The sequence below is a fragment of the Cloeon dipterum genome, chromosome 3 (genome assembly GCF_949628265.1).
Source record: "Cloeon dipterum chromosome 3, ieCloDipt1.1, whole genome shotgun sequence".
In the NCBI taxonomy this organism is placed as follows: Eukaryota; Metazoa; Arthropoda; class Insecta; order Ephemeroptera; family Baetidae; genus Cloeon; species Cloeon dipterum.
In genome coordinates, this window is record NC_088788.1 from 30,554,703 (window position 1) to 30,574,229 (window position 19,527).

The following is a 19,527-nucleotide window of genomic DNA, read 5'->3' on the forward strand; positions in this document are numbered from 1 at the left end:
CAGCTGCGAGCCTTGAGGCGGCCTCCAGGGCTTAATATAACTTACGACTGAGCTCGATTAATTAAGCTTTAGTACGAGTAGCATGTAAAACGCTTGGTTAAAATCTCTCGAAACAAATTTGCTGCAAAAAAATTAAAGTTTTGGCATGAAGTTTTTTTAACATAATCATACGCCTCATACCTCATATACGCAATAAATACGTCTGCACAATTCAGCTCTCGCTATTAAAGTTGAAAACATCTTGGGAAATGTAAACAAAAAATTCTTTGCTCATTGTAATATATAGTTAGGCGTTTTACAATGTTACGCACAGTATATACAAGAAAACATAGATTTAAAAATTGGCTTGTTCAGGAGAAGGTTGTGTGTGTGTATCAACGAACGTCTCAATCTCTCAGTCGGTTAATTTTGGGCCAGGTCATTGAAGAGACGCTCGACGCGGGGGAGAGAAATGGAAATTTGAGTGTGCTGCTTGCTTTTCGCGACCACGCCCGTACGAGAAACTTATTTCGATGCTGCCTCGGCCAGACACGCGCAATATTTTTGCAGCCAGAAGGAGAGACAAAATAAATAAAACAGTCTCAGTCTGGCACAAAGAGCAGCGGCTGCAGAGGCTCTCTCTGTCTATTTTTTACGTAACAATTAACAATGGGAGCAAAGAGTCAATTGTTGCGCGTGTGATGCAACGGAGGGAAAATGCAAGCAAGCAAGCAAACAAACGGCGCCAAGAGCGAAAGGTCACTGCCAAATCGGTCCTTCCTTGCAATCTCGACCGCTGCGCACCAGATCGTGGTGCACGAAAGACCCTATGTTTGCAGCAGCTTCCAGCTCTCGCTGTTTTCTTTTTGTGTGCAAACACTACTCACACCAGAAAATGGTGTATGCGTAGCCTCTTAATATGCGCGTGCATAACATTGCAGATCTTTCTATTTAACAAGTAGTGATCAACTTTTGTCATATGCAAAACATATGCAAAAGTTTCCATTCAAATTTAAATTAATTTTAAAATTTGATATATATATATATATATATATATATATATATATATATATATATATATATATATATATATATATATATATATATATATAGAAAAATTAAATCTCTGCTATTATATTTTCCCTCCTTAAAAATTTTGCTACCAGTCTAAGCTTATTTTCCATAAACTTCCCAAAACTGGAATTTTAACAAGTAAAATTCATGTTGCAAATAATGATCCTTTCTTAAAATCAAACTTGATTTTGCATTTAACTCAAATTTCGTAAATTATTTACAACCTTTATTCTAGAACTTTATAAATCATGACTTTTTCATTTGAACGGCTTGTGCTCACGTTATTGTGTACATATATATTTTTAACACATCAATAGTGGGTATTTAGAAGTGATATAAGGAAAAGCAATTTATTCGAATGAAGAAAAGCGAGACCCAATTTCTGCTAGCATAATAGTCGTTATGCGATCGAAACGGGGCCGACTGAGAAGAATGCAGGAGCAGAGATAGTAGTTACGTGTTGTGTTAGTGGTGTTTTGATTGATGCCACCGCTCGACGCGCGCGTGATTTTTCTGCAACAATTGTTGTCTAATTGCAGAGGAGAGGTCTGCATCGCAGGTTGCGCAAACGGTCGAATTTTTCTCTTTCTCCGCTCGCAATAGGCTGCTTTGTCGCGCCGACACAAAAGCCGAATATGATACTGCAAGGAGCTGCTCTCACTTCGCGGCCCTTTGATTCCGTTCGACTTGAAAGTGAAAAATCGCACTTTTGCGAGTGTTAACTCTTATTGATATTAATTCAGCCCCGCGAGGATTCGCCGTTCGAGGTCAACTCGCTTGACCTTTGCGCGGACACGCCCATTGAGTGGGTGATTTTGTTCCTTCGTAAATATTGCTCCTGCAGGCATTGCGGTCAGGCTGTCTGCTTATTATGAGAGTTCAGATCTTATTTCTTCTTCGGCGCGGTATACGTCGAAATAAAAGTACCTGTGTAGCTTGGAATTGATTGCTACACTGCTGGCCGTCTAACAATGCGTAGTAAAGTGTTTTAGTGTTGAGAAAGGGTCGACGGCCATCGGATTCTGCATTGCATGAGATGCAACAAGAACATTATTTGACCCTCTCAGAGTTAAACATTTTCAAAAGCGAGCTGAATTCGTCTGCAATTAAAAGTAATGCCTTCAATTTGCTGAAGATCAATCTAATTGTACGTGAATCAATTTCCTGCCTTCCTTGACTTCTTTAGAAGCAAACACGCCGCTTTGCGGTAGTGTCGCATTGTTAGCTTTATTTATCGCAGCCTATTGGCCCGACAAGAACAAATTGTGTTTATATTTTATGAAGTCGTTTCAGTAAAGCCAGAGGTAAAGAAAGGTCGCCATTGTCTTTGCGCTTCTGATGTCTCTTTTTGTCTTTGCACATCCTGCAGAGAATCCCTTTTAGTAACAGGGCTAACAAGAGAAATATTCCACCGTTCAAGTCTCCTCTGCGCTGGCAGCTTTTCGAGTGAAAAACGGCGTGCGTCGGGCGAGTTGCCTACCCGGACAGGCGTTTCAATGGCCCACCCACACGCGATTTAGTGCGCGCTTTATCAGCCGCGCGCAGCAATAACAATAATTCTGTGGCCGCAATTCGATCCGCGCGAAGCAATTTTTCCAGCAGGCGATAAATCTGGGAGCGAAATGCGATATGCATCTCTGCATTTTGATTTTTATTCGTCGGAGAAAAAGATGATTCGGTGCAATGCACGCGGCAGCGTCATAACCCTGGCAAAGGTGAGTGCATTCTTCCTGGTCACTAAGTAAGTGTACGTATCGATCGGCTGGAGGCGGGCGTCGCGCGTGGGCGGCCACTTTATTTTATTGGCGATGCATCTCCGGCTGTTACCGACTCTTTTTCTGCTTCTCTTTTTCGCTGCTGCCGTTGCTGCTGCTGCAGCCGCCGAGATTTATGGCTGCTGGTGTGAAAAGTGCTGGAGAGTGAGATGAGAGAGCCCGAGAAACAACGTACCAGCAGCACTCTTTTGGGTGTTTTCCTTTCGGCCGCAGCCGTGAGTCGCGTGGGCAAAATTCCTCATGGTACAAACCACCGCGGAAAAATCACCAGTTTCATTTCCAAAGTGCATCGATTTCTTATATAAAAATAACATGCATTTCATGATACTCTCGGATTTGTTATATAAATTTTATGAAGTAAAAAGCGTGGAAAATCAAGCAAAACAAACAACGTGGAATAATAGTACAGTTTCACTTTTTACATGCTCTGAGGAGTAGCCTGCGGCCCTTGTGTCATTGGTTGTGATGATTCATTACAATTCAAACGGAGCTCACATAGTTTTTTGCTAAATGTGTGAGAAAGTCGTTTGTATCAATGAAATTGCCGCGATTGGCTAGCGCTGCGGACAAGCAAAGTGCATCAGCAGCTTCGCGTTTTGACGGACTCGCAACGAAATCGATCGCTTCTACAGGCAATAAATCAACTGAAGGGAAACCCGCCCATTTCGATTAGCGCTTAGAATGGCTAATGATGTTTCTTCTTTGCGAACAATCCGCGTCCATCTTCGCGTGACTCGTCGCCCAAAAAAGCATTTTTGCCAGCGCCGTCAGCAGGAGAAAGTTCCGCAAAGACGATTTATATTTAGACATCACATGCTTTTTGTCAGAGCAGCGATGAGATGTAGCAAAAACGTACGATAAATAACGAATCATTGTTCGGAGAAAAAGCTTTTATCGCCGTCGATGCGCTTCCGTTTTCGTCAAATTGCTACGTGAAATTGCCGCTTTTAAAGAGCTAAAAGCCAACAAAACGCACTTTTGTGCAGAATCAAAGCGAACGAGACCAAATTCCGGTCAAGGTGGCACTTTTCGCCGTGTCCGCTCTTCCATTTCTCAACGAAATCAGCTGGACCGAAACCATACGGTTGCAAAAGTAAGAAAAAATTCTCCTTGTGGACGATTCGTCGCGCGAAATAAGAATGTTTGGTTGAGCGGTCAATACGTTAGCATCGAAGGAAAACACAAAAACTGTTATATGGTTAATAGTTATCTTGGTTTTACTTTTATTGCTTAAGAAATTTACGACTTGGCACTTTCCACATGTATCATCATCCTCAGCGTGTCTGATGTTGCTTTATTAAATGTAAATAAATGCTCTACGCTTTAATGATTCATATATTTTATGCAAAATTTATCTCTGTTAGCGATAAAATAGGTTCATTGTGGAATCTGTGGTGAATAAGACATCAGGGTTTTTATTTTAATTTTTGGCATTTTCATGCTTTTTTATTTGATACAATTATCTGTCTACATTGATGGAAACGAAGTACGCAAAAGATCTTTCTATTTATGCGCCGACCTGTTGTAGGTCGACGCTGGAGCAATTTTCGTAAAGTCGACGCAGCACAAAAAGAAGAATTAAATGCTTAAAAAAATTAAGGGGGAAGAAAGAGGGGTATAGCAAAAGCTCTAACAATTTATATTTACACACACCATTTATATGCTTAATTTTCACAGAACATAAGGAGAGCGAGGAATTTATTTTTAAAAAATTTTACAGCACGATCCAAAGTGACTAGCAGGTCAAAATAATAATCAAATTACATAAAATACGCTTCATTTTTTCCTTTGCTAATTCAAACCGATTGTTCATTGCCAATTAAAAACTAGAATTTAATTTTACTTTAACAAAGCATGCGGCAGTTCCTTCAACGAAACCGATCCGAAATTTGTTGAACTAAAATTGCACTCGTTGCTAGGAACAAATTACATATGAACGAAAGAGAGTTTGAACAAGGGGCAGCGCTGAAACGTTTTGTCGCTCAAAATTTGTGTGAAAAATAGTGACAGCCGCTCGAAAACCGATGGAAACGTTTGGCTATGATCATGAAATATCCATTTTACTCAAATTTCACCTAAATTATTTTGAGAAGTAAAAAATCAGTGTAGACCAAATGCCAAACTAACTTCAGATCGGTTTTGGAGAAAATTGATCACAGCTCGCTGGAATGATTGGAGTTTCCGAGTCTCGAGAGGGGAGAGGGGCGCGTTGGCAGTTTCGTCGTCTTCTTTGTTGTGGTAGGGTATGAACGGATGGATGCAACATACAATAAGTTAGGTGACGCAGCGCGGGATGATGATGGTTAATGAGGATGAATTAAATTAAATTAGATGATGAAGGCGATGAAACGCAAAAAATAACCTTAAGCCTATACGAGAATGAAAACGGATGAAGTCAATGAAACAAGCTGGTAACTCGAGGTGGAGGGGCACAATTCAGGGTGGTGGGGGGCGCTCTTCAGGTACGCTGGTCGTAGCGTCACTCGTGTAGGGGAGGTGACGCGGAGGCGGGCGAGGAGGCGGCGCTGGAGGCGTCCGAGAAGCGACGCCGACGTGCGCCTACCTTGCCCATAAACGAGCGAATTTCGTCAAAGTAGGCGTCGTGGGGTGCCCGCGGGGCTCCCACCATTCCCGAGGGACCCCTTGGGTCCAGGATAGTCGGTCCATCGGCGTCGTGCTTCTTGAGGTGGCGGTCCAAATTAGTCTGCTGGCCGAAACACCTCTCGCAAAGCGGACACTTGAACGGCTTCTCCTTGTTGTGGATGTTGCGCACGTGGCGCTGCAGGTTGGACGAGATGCTGAACGAGCGTTCGCAGTACTTGCATTTGTACGGCTGTTCACCTGTGTGCGTGCGCAAGTGCCTCGTCAGGTTGGCGGAGCGAGGAAAAACCTGGAAGCAGAATCCAAGAAAATACGTGAGCATCAGCACGTTTTGACTGTTCGTGATAAAGTCCACTAATTGGATTTGGTCGGGGTTGGAGAGTTTTGAAATAAAAGAGTAACTTACCTTTCCGCAAAATTTGCAGGCGTAGCGGTCCCTAGGCTTGGTGCCTGGCACTCCGTTAGGGGGAGGGGGCACATTGTGGTTGGCCGCTGAGGGGCTGTTATTGTTGTCCAGCACCTTGGGTTGGGGACACGGCTGAGGTGGTGGTGGCAGGAAGGGAGCGGCGTAGGGCCGGAAGCGATGTGGCTGCATTGCTTCCAGCACGATGGGGTAGAGCGCAGCCAGGGGCGGTGGCTGGGGAGGGGAAGGGGTGCGCATCACGAGGTTGCGGTTCTCATCGCGTCGTGTCTTCTTGTGTTCCATGCGCAGGTCAAGCGGCTGCTCGTCTCTTGAGTGGTCACCGCCGGCCTGCTGCGGCGGCGCCGCCGGTGGCGAAGCCGTCACCTGCCGCGACGACAGGTCAAACGGCTCGTCAACGTCGGCGGGCTCGACGCGGTGCCGCGCCGACTCGATGGGGTAGACAGCCGCCTGCTTGGGCGAACCGCCATCGGCGCGTGAGCTGTAGCGGCCGATCATTTTGCGCGGGCTCGAGTCCTTCTCGCGCATGCTCACCACAACATGGCGGCGCCCCGGCGCCGGAGGGGGGCTGGACGGCGGCTGGTGTAGGGGGGCCCGCGGGTAAAAGCAGTACCACGGCAGCGACGCCCCGACCACGCTCATCTGGAGTCCAGGCCGACCTCTGCTGAAACACAAAGGCAATTTGCAACGTTAGTTTGTGATTGTTGATCTGGAAAATCGATTTCCATGCTAAATTAGGCGTCAGTTTATTATTAGACTCATGATATCTAAATCTAAACAATTTCCTGTTACTGGCATGAGCTCAACGAAACGGATCAACGTAATCGCAATTCTGCAATCTACGTCTCATTTTTTTTATTAATGGTACTTGGAAGACAGCAGTTTAAACAAAAAAGCGTCACTTGCTTGATTAAAAACAGTTTTGCGACTTTTCTATGCACATCGCGATCTGGTGGAGCAGGAAGCATGGCCAGTTGGCCTCGCGATTGAATGTGGGGCAGAAGACTCTTTGTCGGAATAAGGAGCGAAAGGTGTGGCCCGAATCAGATCACACAGGCATGCTCTCATCATCTGCTCGCCGCTTTCCCGTTTTTTATTGTTTTACGGCCGCCAAGCGCACCGTGTGTCAAAGTTGACTTTTGCCAGTCGGCGTTTACGACCCCGTCCATGCTGTGGGAATCTCCCAAATTAAAGAGCCCACAGACGGAGCGCTTTTTAATTTCCTTCTTAGTCGGGTATAAGGCAAGGAGAGTTACCCTGACTCGAGAGATTTATCGCGGCGAGCGGAGAACATAACGGAGGCGCACGTGACACACCATCGAGCGCGAAACAAAGCGTAATTGCCTACCGCACCAGCTGACACAACACTCTCGCGCCGAATTTTCGCGTATCGACGACACGCGCCACCGGCTTTGCTACCAACATTTTGGGTCTGAAAACCAGTTTTCGCGTGTCAATTCGGAAGCTGACCCGCGAGCTGACCCCAGGAGGCGGAGCCTGTTTGTTTTGACGCCGCGCGTTTTACTTTCGGCGCCCACTTCGTGTGCGTGGGCGAATTAATTGCCCTTTCTCTCCTAATTGACAGCAGCGCGAGCCGTCGGGTGTGAATAAGCTGAGTGACTTCATTGTGAAATTTCGCGTCGCTCCACCGCTCTACTTCAGTTGGGAACATTTTGGTGACCCTCCAAACCTTGCCTCGCTTTGGCATCATCTGCTGATTATTATATTTTCTTCTTAAGTGTGAGGAAAAAACGAGAGTTTAATCAACAAATCCGGTACTCATTGAAACGTGAAATTAAAGCTCCAATATTATAAATATCAATTTCTAAATTGAGAGTAAAATTTGCTTTTAACATTAGAAATACACGGAAACTGTACTGATGAAAGTGTTATTAAAGTTGTTAATTTAGTTTGAGATTGACTCATTTTAAATTTGTGTGGTTTATACACATTTTAATTTGTTTTAACCAATCAACGTTTTATTTCCATGCACCAAAGGTGGTCTGCACATTTTCATCAGAGTGGAATTTGGCGGGCGGGAAGCAATTGCAGAAATACAATCCTAGCAAATCATTAAATCGTGATAAATGCACATATCTCCCTTTGTTCCACGGCGGCGAAATATGCGTAGAATGCGCAAGTCGACGCGGCTCTCATCTACAATTCGGATGAATGCATTGAGCAGTTTTGACGAACGATTGGGCGTCGATTCGCGTGCGCGTGGTAAGAATGCGGAGATGAATTCACTGCTCGCTTGGATTGTTATTACACTTCTACCTGTGTAGAGAGCAGTGGAATTAAATACGATTGACGTACGCTCGACGAAGCGCATCTCACAACAAGCAGCGTAGCCAGCAAAAATTAGAAATCGAGCAACACATGCAAACAGCCGCAGCCAGCAAAGCGGCAAATCCATAACTTTCGTCGTCGATCGAGAGAAGCAGCAAAAAATCGAATTATCGGTTCTCTGCTCTCGCTTTGCGGTTATGTCATTCGTAGTGTTGAAAGAACTCCATCCGATTGTCGCGGTCGTGATTTTCGCGCCTTTGTTTTCGGCTTGCACGTAATCGAGAGGAAAATGGGCCGACAGAGCCTTGGCTGCGAATTAATCGCCATTGTACAACCGTTTTCGCGCTGACCGAGCTTAAGAAACAATTGTGCCAAGCAAATCAAGAGCGTCTCGTCTCTTTCGGCCTCTTGCTGAATGAATCCAAGGACCAATCAATTGGCCCGCTCTCCTGTCTCTATTAATCCGGAGAAAAAGCCACTTTCGGAGAGCCAAATTAAGTCGTCAATTATAGCCGGTTTCATTCTAAACCAGCGATTCATCGTAGAAAACCTTTAATTAGCGGAAGCGCTGATTTCCATTTGCTACTCTACCGTGGTTTAGCACTGTTATAATGTGACTATTAAGAATGGAATGATATCATTTGACTGTCAATGAGTCACTTAATTCCAACGAAACGAGCAATTATTAAACTAGCATTAAACTAGGATTACATTTTTTCTCTTATTTGAAAGTTTTAAATTAACGATTAAACCAGGATAGACATTGTACAAAAAGGATTTTTAATTAAAATCTTTTTGTAATACTTCATTTATCCATTTCATTCTACTATATGAAAACTATGATCAATTTTTGTACCTTTTCCTTTGGAGCGGTTGTAAAAGATCGCAACCCTATATTTATATCAAAAGCGATCGTAGAAAGGCAAAAATTTCCTCTCGCAAATTATCCACTTTTAGAGCCTATAAATTGTCAGATTCCCGCGCGCAGCTAGGGTCTCTTTCACCGAATCGGAAATTGTTGTGAAACGGCAGAGTGGATAAACACTGGCCGGTTTAATTGCACTCACGGATTGGAAACGAATCGATTTGTGCACCTGTGTGGGGCTGGGAAACGAAACGATACTCGGCGCGTTGTGATGCTCCGAATTTTATTCCTAGACTCAATCAGCTGCTGCAGTTCCTTTGCGGTAACCGTAAATGTATCAATAGCGGCTGGAAAAAACGGCGGCGTGCCTCCCGCTGGGCAGATTTTTCGCTCGTCTCTTTATTATTTTCTATTTTGAGGCCGCGGCAAAAATGACACGGCGCTTTTACGAAAAACCGATTTCGATCCCGCTGCGATTCTCTCTTATTCAGCCGGCGTGATTCGTTTTCCAATCGAGTCAAGGCTAATTACGCGGCGCCGAATTCGCCTATACGCGACCGATGTATACACATGTATACAAATTCTCGCGATCTGGGTCACTTTTTGTGCTGGCGAGCGAAATAAATCGAGAGAAAGTGAAATGAAACGCCGCCGCCGCCCGAGATCTGTCCCTCGCTCCGGCTGCAGCAGATGACCACCTCCGGCCGCGACCGGCCCCTCCCCGCCCTAACACTTTCGATTATTCCGCAAACGAGCACTTCCTCGAAGCAAAACTGGAACCAGAATCTGTTAGCACATCGGCTACGCACGCAATCACGTTTTATGATTTATGCAGATCGCGCTGGTGACGCAATTCTTTCGTTTTGACTGCGAATTCGGTTTTATTGACCCTGAAAACCTATGTTTAGACACCAAACACTGCTGTCTAGTTCGTGACCCGGCAAATGAAAACTCTTTCTTTCCTGTGTGCAAAATTCGCTTACGTAGATCTTTTATCTCCATCAGGCACGTCCCCTGTTGTCAATTGACACATTTTTCAGGTCGGATTTCAAAGGGCATCTCGGGTCGGATCGCATGTGCTAAACTTTGTTTTGCCCAATTTTAATGGATGTAGTTCGCATTCTCAAAGGTCGTCTTATTTCCACTTTGCATTTTCATAGCTGCGTGTTTCCCACGATACAGAGCACTTCTTGTGACAGAGCATAAAAATTCGCTCCATTTTTCAAGATTCGCACCGAGGAATCATTAATGGATCTAGCAAAGAAATAGCTGTCATTCCGCGCGCATAAAAAGAAGTTTTCTATATCTTCGTTTCAATTAGCAACAGCCTTGGATTGGATGCTGGTACCGCGTCTCAAGAACTGACCAACGGAGTCAGCACTTTGCTGTATTCTCTCTATTGATATTTGTTTTATTCTCGCGGCGGACAAAAGTCGTTCAACTTTGATTAATTCATCTAATTAAAAGTCGTCCTCGACACGAATAAATCTGTTGTTTGAGTTAGCGACGAGTGCCGCAGAACGATCGGCCGACTTGCTGCTGCTGCTGCTGGAAATACAAGGGATAGGGTGTTTGGTCAGCGAGAAAAGGAGAGAAAGAAAAGGCAACGGCCTCATTTGCATCGGCTTATGAGCGGCTAATGATGCCGCCAATAAATCAAATCGCGCGCGCCACAATGACGTCGTAAATCTCTTTCCGATCGCCAGTGAGCGCATTTTTTGCTCTGGAAAACGACCTGAAAGGATGCCGCGAGTTGCCGTGATGCTCTCGAACTTGACGAGTGAAGATCAGTTCAATTTGCGACGAGTTTGTTCGTGACCAAATTGGGTATTTTCAATAAAGCTGCTCTTCCGTTTTATAAAAGAAAATGTCTTCCTTAGCAAAAGAGGTAAAATTTTACTCTCGATGAAAACAGCCAGATTGTATTCCTGAATTTCAGGTTCCCAATTAAATGCTGACCTGCGTATAACCTCTTGTTGAAACTGCAAAGGGCAGATTTAGGGTGGAAAAAGAAATGCTGCAAAACCAGAAAGTCCTGCGTCTCGTTATGTATGTGTATATGTAGAGAGCGCGCGCGCCTTTCAGCAGCTTTATGCATTCTAATCTGCGCACGTCCATTTTCGAATTGGTGCTGGCGAGTGTTGGAAAGTGAAATCCGTCCATCTCGCATAATAGGCGTTGTTTTTATTGTTGCTCGCATTAAAATGTTCCGGTCTATCGGAGAAGAGCTCGACAAGAGGGAAAAAGCAGGGACGTGTGTGTGTGTCGTGTCGAGTTGTGCCGAGCCGCAGCGAACGAGACCTCTGGTCAGAGAATTTTCACTCTCTCTCTATCTCTCTCCGCGCGCACCGCAGCAGCAAACGCCGCCGCTATCTGGAGCACTTTGGAGTTAATTAGCGCACTCGCAGAACATGTCGAGCCGCGAGAATTAATTATTCGTCGTAAATCTCAAGTCGACAGCAGCTGCTTGTTTTTAATTTTTTCCTTCCAAACACGCGAGACTTTGCGCCTTTTTGGAGTGCGAAGTGAACGCCTTCCGTGAAGAGGAAATTAAATTTATAACTGAAAAATGATTAAGGTTGCCCCTGAAGCATCTATCTCACTTGACTGATGAGCACCTTTCTCGGGGTGTGAGTACCCTTTTCAGGTCGAAGGGAACCGGTTCTTTCGATTTGTCGTTGGCGACAATTGGCTTCGGATCAAAACATTATAATCTCGATGTCAAAACAGCACACTTATTCTGCTTTCCCCTGCACATTTCAGGGTATACTCCTAACAAGTCAGGATGAGTTTTCTCGCTCCGCTTCTTATTCTCTTACACTAAAATATGCAATTTTTAAGACTTCTAATCTATAGATTCAGCCGATCTGAATAAACTTGCCACTGTTCTCAAGACGGCTAATGACGGAGGCGACCCAAAATGTGAATGGAGAGCGAGAAACACATGTACGTGTTTGGAAAAGCGTGCGCGCATTTCTCCTGTTGTGTGCTCATGTGGAAAACACTTCGAATTTGGCTCTGTTGCTGATACTCTTAACGTGAGAGATGCAAATCGACCGAGAAAAGCTCTAGCTGGCTTGCTTCGATTCATTTATTTATTATCGGCCGCTTATCTCCAGGTATGTACAGGCAACATCACTCTCCTTGCACATGCGAGAGTACTTTCTTTTGTGTCCCGGATGCTCTGCTCTGCACACACACACACATTATAAGTCGAAAACGGCGTTTATTTTTCCTGATTGATGGCAGCAAAACGATTGATCCGTCTCGTCCATTAGTCTTTTTCGCTCTCCTCTTGATCGTTTCTAATTAACCTTTCGGCCAGAAAACGGGCACCGCAGCGAGACGATTCGGTCCCGCCGGCAGAAATATTCATATAAATCTGCGCTGATCTGGTCCCGCTGCGGCCGGCTCGCGCGCGCGCCACACGGAACGAGCCAGAGATAAGAATGCAAATTCCGCCGCGGTCACGAGAGTGACCTGAGCCCGAGCGAGCTCTCAATCAGCGGCACGACCTTTTTATGCATCATTAGAGTAATGACGCGGCCGCGTGCTCAGCGCGCGAGCCAACGAGCTCGCTCGACTTTTTACGGCTCGTTTTCAGCGGCGACTTGGCTGATTTATGGCCAAAGGGTCACTCTCTTCCTCTCCCGACCTGAGCTTCTCCGCTCCTGGCGGCACATTCGGCTTTCTATCGCTAGTTAATCGCTGCCCGCCGTACTTACCCCGAGTCAGGTCAAGCACAGATTTGCCACGTTTATAACGTCCGCGTGCGGTGTGGAATTCTTACTCTGAATTTCCGTCTGAATTGACTGATTATTTCGATTTTGATTCTGAAAGGTGTGAAAAATCGGGGCTGCGGCAACCGACTACATGAAAAAACGATCAGCACGGTTAAGTACTTTTTTAATGTCCTTTTACAGCTCCGGTTGTTGGGCAGTCAGGTCACTACCCTGAACCTGGACTCGGGTCAACTTCTCCAGACTGGGCGTGTTTGGTGTCCATCAGTACGCTTTCCAACCCGGCGAAAGCGATTCCGCGGTCAGAGAGGTCGAAAAGCGCGTCCCTTGCGAGGTTCTGGGCAGCTGCGGCTGGAATGCGATCTCAGGCGGGGGCGGGCGAGAAAAAAGGGCGCAGTCGCCGGCTTTATTTATTTGCTTTTATTTGTGTCGCCCACGGCACGTCGGCTGCTGTCCAGCTTCAGAGAGAAAGAAGACAAACAATGCGAGAGAGAGAGAGAGAGAGAGAGAGAGAGAGAGTTGCATTTGCGTTGAAAGAAGTTGTTTGCAGCGAGGAGAGAGAAAAAATGGGCAAAAAGTAACGACTAATAACTTTTTTCAACGGACCTTTATGGGAATTTTTCTCGCTCCGACCGTCGAGATGGGAATTCGGTGCGCTTTTCTTGCCGGCCAAATTGGTCATTGTCCGGCAAGATCAGCGCGCGCAAAACGAAAGAACAATGGCCAGCCTCGGGGCGCAAATGTGTTCTTTCTCCAGCGCGGAGCGTGCCATATTTTGCAATAAATCGTGTAATGAGAGCTGCAAGTCGGGGGTCACGCGCGTCCGCGGGGGCCCTCGTGACCGGCCCCGGGGCCCTGTCGGCCGCGATTCACCGCGCAGCCTCTCTCCACGCGCTCTTCGTCCAGACGGGACCGCGCCTTTTTGCGTGTCCCTTGTCAAAAAGAGGCAGCCGCGCTCATCCTCCGCGGTGCGCTATCTGATGGAAAAAGTGAGTGACGGACAGGTAAGGCAGGCGATTCCGGCACACTGATCGCAAGTCACTCAGCAAGGAGAACAGGAGCGGACACTCGCCGCTTTTCAAACGCACGCTTTTTAATTTGGCATGATTCGCTCAGCCTTCGATCTTTTTTCGTTTCTCCCGAGGGAGTGCACTAAGCAATCTCACACTGTCTCTCGTGCTGCAGATTTGAATTAGGAAGCCTTGGAACTTATCAGTCGACACCCAACTTGGCATGATTTGCTATACATGCTTCTTACAATACCGCATACACGTACCCACCCCAAGTGCATGAATTGTTTCAATGTCAATATATGTACTAAATTTGATTGTTCCAATTAAAAGTTGTTATCTACAAATATTTTTCTGGTTCATGTCGAGTTATTAAGTTAGTAAATTAATTAAAATAAAAAATAATCTTTCCCTCTGTGCTCTAACGGTATTAACCAAAATGTTTTTACTGATTCAACAGGTTTTGCTGGTACAGAGCGTCAAACATACGGTTGAAATATTTTTTGCCTGGAGAGAAACTTCTGCCGAACTCTTTTCTTTGAATCATTGAAGCGAACGGTGCGGAGGCGGACATAAAAACGCAATGTTATTGCTGCACAACCTGCAGAAAGAAGCGGAAAATCGATTTGGCCCGTGCGAAGTGCGCTTTATTCCGAAATCGGCCGGTAAAGCACCTGAATGGCCGTCTGCCGCTGCTAATTTGTTCTGGGAACGTGCTGCCGATTAGTTTTTAATTTTACACGTGAGCTTTGATTTGATGTATGGAATAGCCGCGATCTGTAGATGCAGCTGCAGAAGGTAAAAAAATAACAACAAGGATAACTGCGCGTGCGGAAAGGAATCAATCATTTTTGTCGTTGGTCGAGCAAAATAATAAAGTGGTGCGCGCGGCGGATCGGATGGAGCGGCGCCAAGAGAAGAAAGAGAGAGATGCCAGATAATGTGCGGCGGGCGCGCGCGCGACAATGGCAATTTAAATGGCTGCTGGCTCGCTCGCATATGCACACTCGGTTGCTCGTGTAAAGCAATAAAGTTGCGCTTATTTATCTGTGGCTCGTTTTATTAAACACACGCATGCACACTCGATTAAGCAAATAAATAAATATGATGATGGCACGACCTTTGCCTTCCGTTGAGCGCATCTCGTTTTGCCTTCGTGCTCGCACTTTGCCGCTCAAGCTAATTGGCGACAGCGATTTCAGAGCTAAAACGGTACGACTCAATCAGAAGGTGATTGAATTGATAAGAAAATGAACAAGTTTTATGGTCATAAAATGAAATTTAAAATTTCTTATCTAAAGCCTTGTAATATATCATGCCTCTTAACTTAATTTTTTATACTCCTTGATCTGAACTTTGTGTAAAACAATCCAGACCAATAAATGGTTCATTTTTTCACTGAAGAATAAAAAGAGTTAAGCTACCGATGTCTGACATTGAATGCTGATAAAACTCTATTTTCGTACCATCCTCGACGTTTGACACTCATTTTTAGTCGTTCTTAAAGACTGTTAGAAGATGATGTGTTTCACCCACGTCATGATCATTTGACCGAATCGCCATTTTTTCGCTCAAATTCAAATGTGAAAGCGGCTTTGCGGCGGCGGCGCATCGTTTGACGAACACATACAGCGATATCGACTAACAAAGAGCGACGGGAAAAATATTGGGGAGCAGAAGAGCGATCGCCACAGTCAACTTTCATCTTGGGCGGGTGATTTGCTGGCAAGCCAGTTTATAAATATGCTCTAATCGCGCGGCCGCAAGTGTCAAATGTGGATTTTTCAGATCGAGTTTCACTTTCGTATTCGCAGCCGTCGTCGTGTCGTTGCGAACGCATGCAGCACCCCCCGGGCCAGAGCGCGGACCAGTTTTTCTCGCGCGCCACATCTCGTCGTCTCACTCTTGATTTTGTTGTGATCTGCTCCAAAAATTCTCACACTCTTACACCGGTGAATATTAACCGCGCACACATAATATCTAGTCTTCGTAAGAACAAATCGAGCGAGAACTGGTTTCAATTGTTGAAAGCTTGTCCGTGGACTTCCCTTGTTACGGCGAAGGTGGTTCGTGCACTCGCTCGCTGCGGAGATTTTAATTGTCATCGCTCGGCCTTTTTGACGAGCAAGTAAAAGCTGCTGTTGCGAGTAGCAACGCGATTATGCAAGGCGTGGCCTTTTTCATTTTTATTTGCGCTCATTATTGTCAGACGCACGGACGGTGGAGTGCGATCATTGTTGCTCTCAATCGCCGCCGCGCACAGCCAAAATATTTGCCTTCGCAAAAAGCAGACACGCCCACGCACCTGATTAATTAGGCGTCCCGCAAGCCATAAATTGTTCGGCTCGACCCAATTCGTCTTCGCCTCGAGATAAACATGATCGATTTGTCTGTTACAGGAACGTTTTTTGCTCGCAGCATTTACATTGATAATTTTGCGCTCTTTAAGCACGAATTTCAGCTTCCTGACCGTGAAAATTTTATGTTGGACACCTTATTTGGTAACGGTGCGTTTTCAGACTTGGCAAATAGTTGGAGAGCGGTGAAATATCGTCATTAGATTCATAATTAATTACTTTTTGGGTCGTCCCAAAGTCAAAGTCATCATATTTATTGTTAAATTTCGTAACAAATAATCATTTGTCTTTTTTTTAATAGTTTTTGTAATTAGCAACGTACGCGTTCAGATCAAAAAGGCATAGAGGTGATCATCGGCCTAAAAAGGTATCTGAAAATTGAGATTTCACGTGATGTGCGCGCGGAGGCGATTCGACGATTTTATATTTTGTCGACGGTCGGGCCCGAGTAGCGTGAGCGCCTTAAAAATGTTGAAACCTGATCCGAATCGGCGTCGAGCGAAAATTGGGTTCGAGGCGTGGCGTTGGAGAAAAGATGACACTGACAATGCCTCATTAAAAGGGCCCACCTTTCATATTTCTCGCGACACTTCTTATCCCAACGCCCATAAGCCGCTTTTTCATCACGCGGAGGCGAAAATCGGACCGCAAAGTTGACTTTTTACGCTGAAAATAGTCGATTGCTGGCAGAAAGACATTCAGGGAGCGGCTGCAGGGCCGATTTCACGCAACACCCCGAAAATTCATAATGCTCCGCGAAGCTGTTCCGTTTTAAAGAACGCACCCAACTGCATGAATGAGACAGGAGGATCCATTGAAACAGTCCCACGTGTGTGGCGCGAATGTTCAGTTGAACCTCCAACATTGACAATTTGATTTGACGACCAAATGAAGAAATAAAATTTTGACTTCGTTTTCATTTCAGGTGCTGTTCACTTAAGGGTAAGTGTCATCTTCCTCATCATAGCCAAATGACTTAATTGAAAAGACACCGTGCGTCGTGGAGACTTGAACGCGTGACATAAAGATAGTGAGAAAATATGTCTAAACAGACCTGGCGAGAGGGCGTGCGAGCCGGGCTGGTGTATCGTCGGGGTCCGTGGGGCACTTGGCGGGGCTGCTGCGGCTGGGCCACTGAAGCACCGACTGACTGAAGACGCTGGAGCGCGCGTCCGCCGGACCATCGGAGTGGCACCCACGCCGCCGCCCCCCGAGCCAGCCAGCGCACGCTCTTTCCCGTTAGCGCGCGCTGGCGGGGAGGGAGGGGCCGTCAGGGCGAAGGGGAGGGGCGCCAAACACTTTTCCTTTCTAAACGCGCGCGTCGCCTGCTAATTGTTTGTTACGCGATCCGGCCGTTCTTTGTTAAGCTCCCGAGGCCCTTTGAGCCGCCGCCGAGCACGACCTGGAAAAGGGCCCGCGCGTCACTGGACAGCTTGGCTCGGCATGTCGTCTCGCTTCCCTTTGACCTAGGTCGCGGTCTTCCTGTATTTTCGTTAGGCACGACGGCGGAAGTGTAATCGAGTGACAGCCTCCATTCTACTTTTTTGGTTGACTGAAGTGGTTGATAAATGATTGGAGTCTCAAATTTCTAACAGTCTTAAAGACGATAATTAAATTTGCATAAACCACCAGTAAAGGCCGAGCTATGGACCCAAATTTAACTAATGCTCAATACTCTAGCCTCAGCTCAATTCTTTTGATACTTTTTGCGGCACAATTTAGCAATAGATCGGTTAACTATTTGAAAACTAAGGTTAAATTAACCCTTTTAGCCTGGACAAGCTGTTACAAAAACTCTCTTTGATTATACGTTTGACTTCTCAAAAGAATTGATCCTTGCATATTGAATGCAGCAATGAGCAGATCGAAGCAGAGAGCTTTTTTGTGTAAAAAAGAGGTAGCTGAGTACCTGCGGCGCTGAAAATTGGTCTTGGGTGTATAATAAATATGCTCTTGCTCAATATGCATTACAGAGGGGAGTGTCCAATGCACTCAGTGTAGTAAAAAAACTCGCACCGAATAAATAAGGCATATAGCCATAATAATAATAATTGAAACGGCCTTTCTCAGGTACATCTCACGCGGTGGCGTTTAATTGAGCTCCTCTTTAAGGAAAGGCACGTTATTTTCCATTCGACACCGCTAAGTTGGAGGTTTGGAAACGTCTTGAGCGGTTTTGTGAAACGGAGAGAAGCTGAAAAGATATGATTTCAAGCCTCGTTACTTTTCATTTCGCCTGCGATTGTTGTCCAATCTGCAGCGAGCTAATTCGGTCAATCGTATCAATTTGGAAGCAGCTGCTGAAGCAATTTTCGCTGGCTCACGGCGGCGCTCGCCCCACCCTGGCTGCTGCTCGCCTAAAAAAATGAGATGCTGCGCGCTCACCGTGCGGAGGTAATTAAGCGGCGCGCGAGGAGCAAATGAAAAGCAAAAGTTGGATCCGATTTCGCAACCTTGATTGCCGTGGATCGATTTCGTTTCGATCAGCAACATCTCTCGACTTTTTTCCACAGGCTATCGCATTTTTTAAACATTTCGTCAGAAGCATACTATAAAGCAAAAAGCTAACTGGGCCAGTCGCGTCTGCCCTCAGGAAGAAGCCGAAAAACACATCGAATCGTGAACAAAAAGGACATTTTGCTCGTTTACTTTTACTCTCTAAGAGCGAGCGGGTTTCGAAACACCTAAAATAAGATTTACAAGCTTGCGGAAAAAGTGTATTTTTCACTTCCAATAAATCAGAAGCTACGCCAGCTATTAAAAACAAATAAAAATGGTTTAGCCCAGGCCAGCGCAATGCTACGCTCTCAGATCGATATCCCGAGAAATGCGAAACTTAAATGACGGATGATTGAGGTTGGTTACAAAGATTTAAAGCCCATTAATATTTTTAAATTCCATGACAGGCTATGAACAAACCGTTTTCAGATATACGCATGTAAAACAGATTGCCTAAGAAGCACCGTCAATAAATATTTCAGAAGAGTATACCTTCGCAGCTTCAGATTCTTCAATTGAATAAATATATTTACAAATTATTACTTTAAAACAACAAAATATAATTATAGAGCATACTGAATAATTTAGAGTAATAACTCGGCTTTGATTTTAATATTAGCGATACACGATGCCAAACGGAATAATTGATCTACTGGTTTATGAAAAACTTCACCAGGGTGCTTCGTTCACATTTATCAAGAATGCTCAGGGTGACATCTGTTTCGTAACGAAGAGCCCGAAATCATTTAATATTCTGTATGTGTGACATTAATAACAAGATTCTGTCTATGTTATGGGCGGAGCTGTGCAATTGACCTTTTTCAGGTCGCCGAAGGCATACTTCTCAGGTCAAACGCGAGCTTCGCCGTGAGATAGCCGTGTTTGGTATGCGTCTTTGGTATTTGAATGGCTGCGGT

At 45.4% G+C, this 19,527-nt stretch overlaps 1 protein-coding gene across 2 annotated transcripts; it reads right to left on the bottom strand.

The window, feature by feature from the left end:
* Positions 1–4,240: 4,240 nt before the first annotated feature.
* On the bottom strand, positions 4,241–17,712 carry LOC135939177 (transcription factor hamlet-like). Of its 2 annotated transcripts, none has more exons than XM_065483405.1 (3): positions 17,166–17,712; positions 5,836–6,511; positions 4,241–5,718 (listed from the first exon to the last, which is right to left on the bottom strand). In XM_065483405.1, the coding sequence occupies exons 2-3, from the start codon at positions 6,490–6,492 to the stop codon at positions 5,308–5,310; spliced, it is 1,068 nt and encodes a 355-aa protein (XP_065339477.1). In that variant the 5' UTR covers positions 6,493–6,511; positions 17,166–17,712; the 3' UTR covers positions 4,241–5,307. The 2 variants fall into 2 exon arrangements, with proteins under 2 accessions (XP_065339477.1, XP_065339478.1); XM_065483406.1 differs by having other exon boundaries at positions 5,836–6,514.
* Between the last annotated feature and the right edge of the window lie 1,815 nt (positions 17,713–19,527).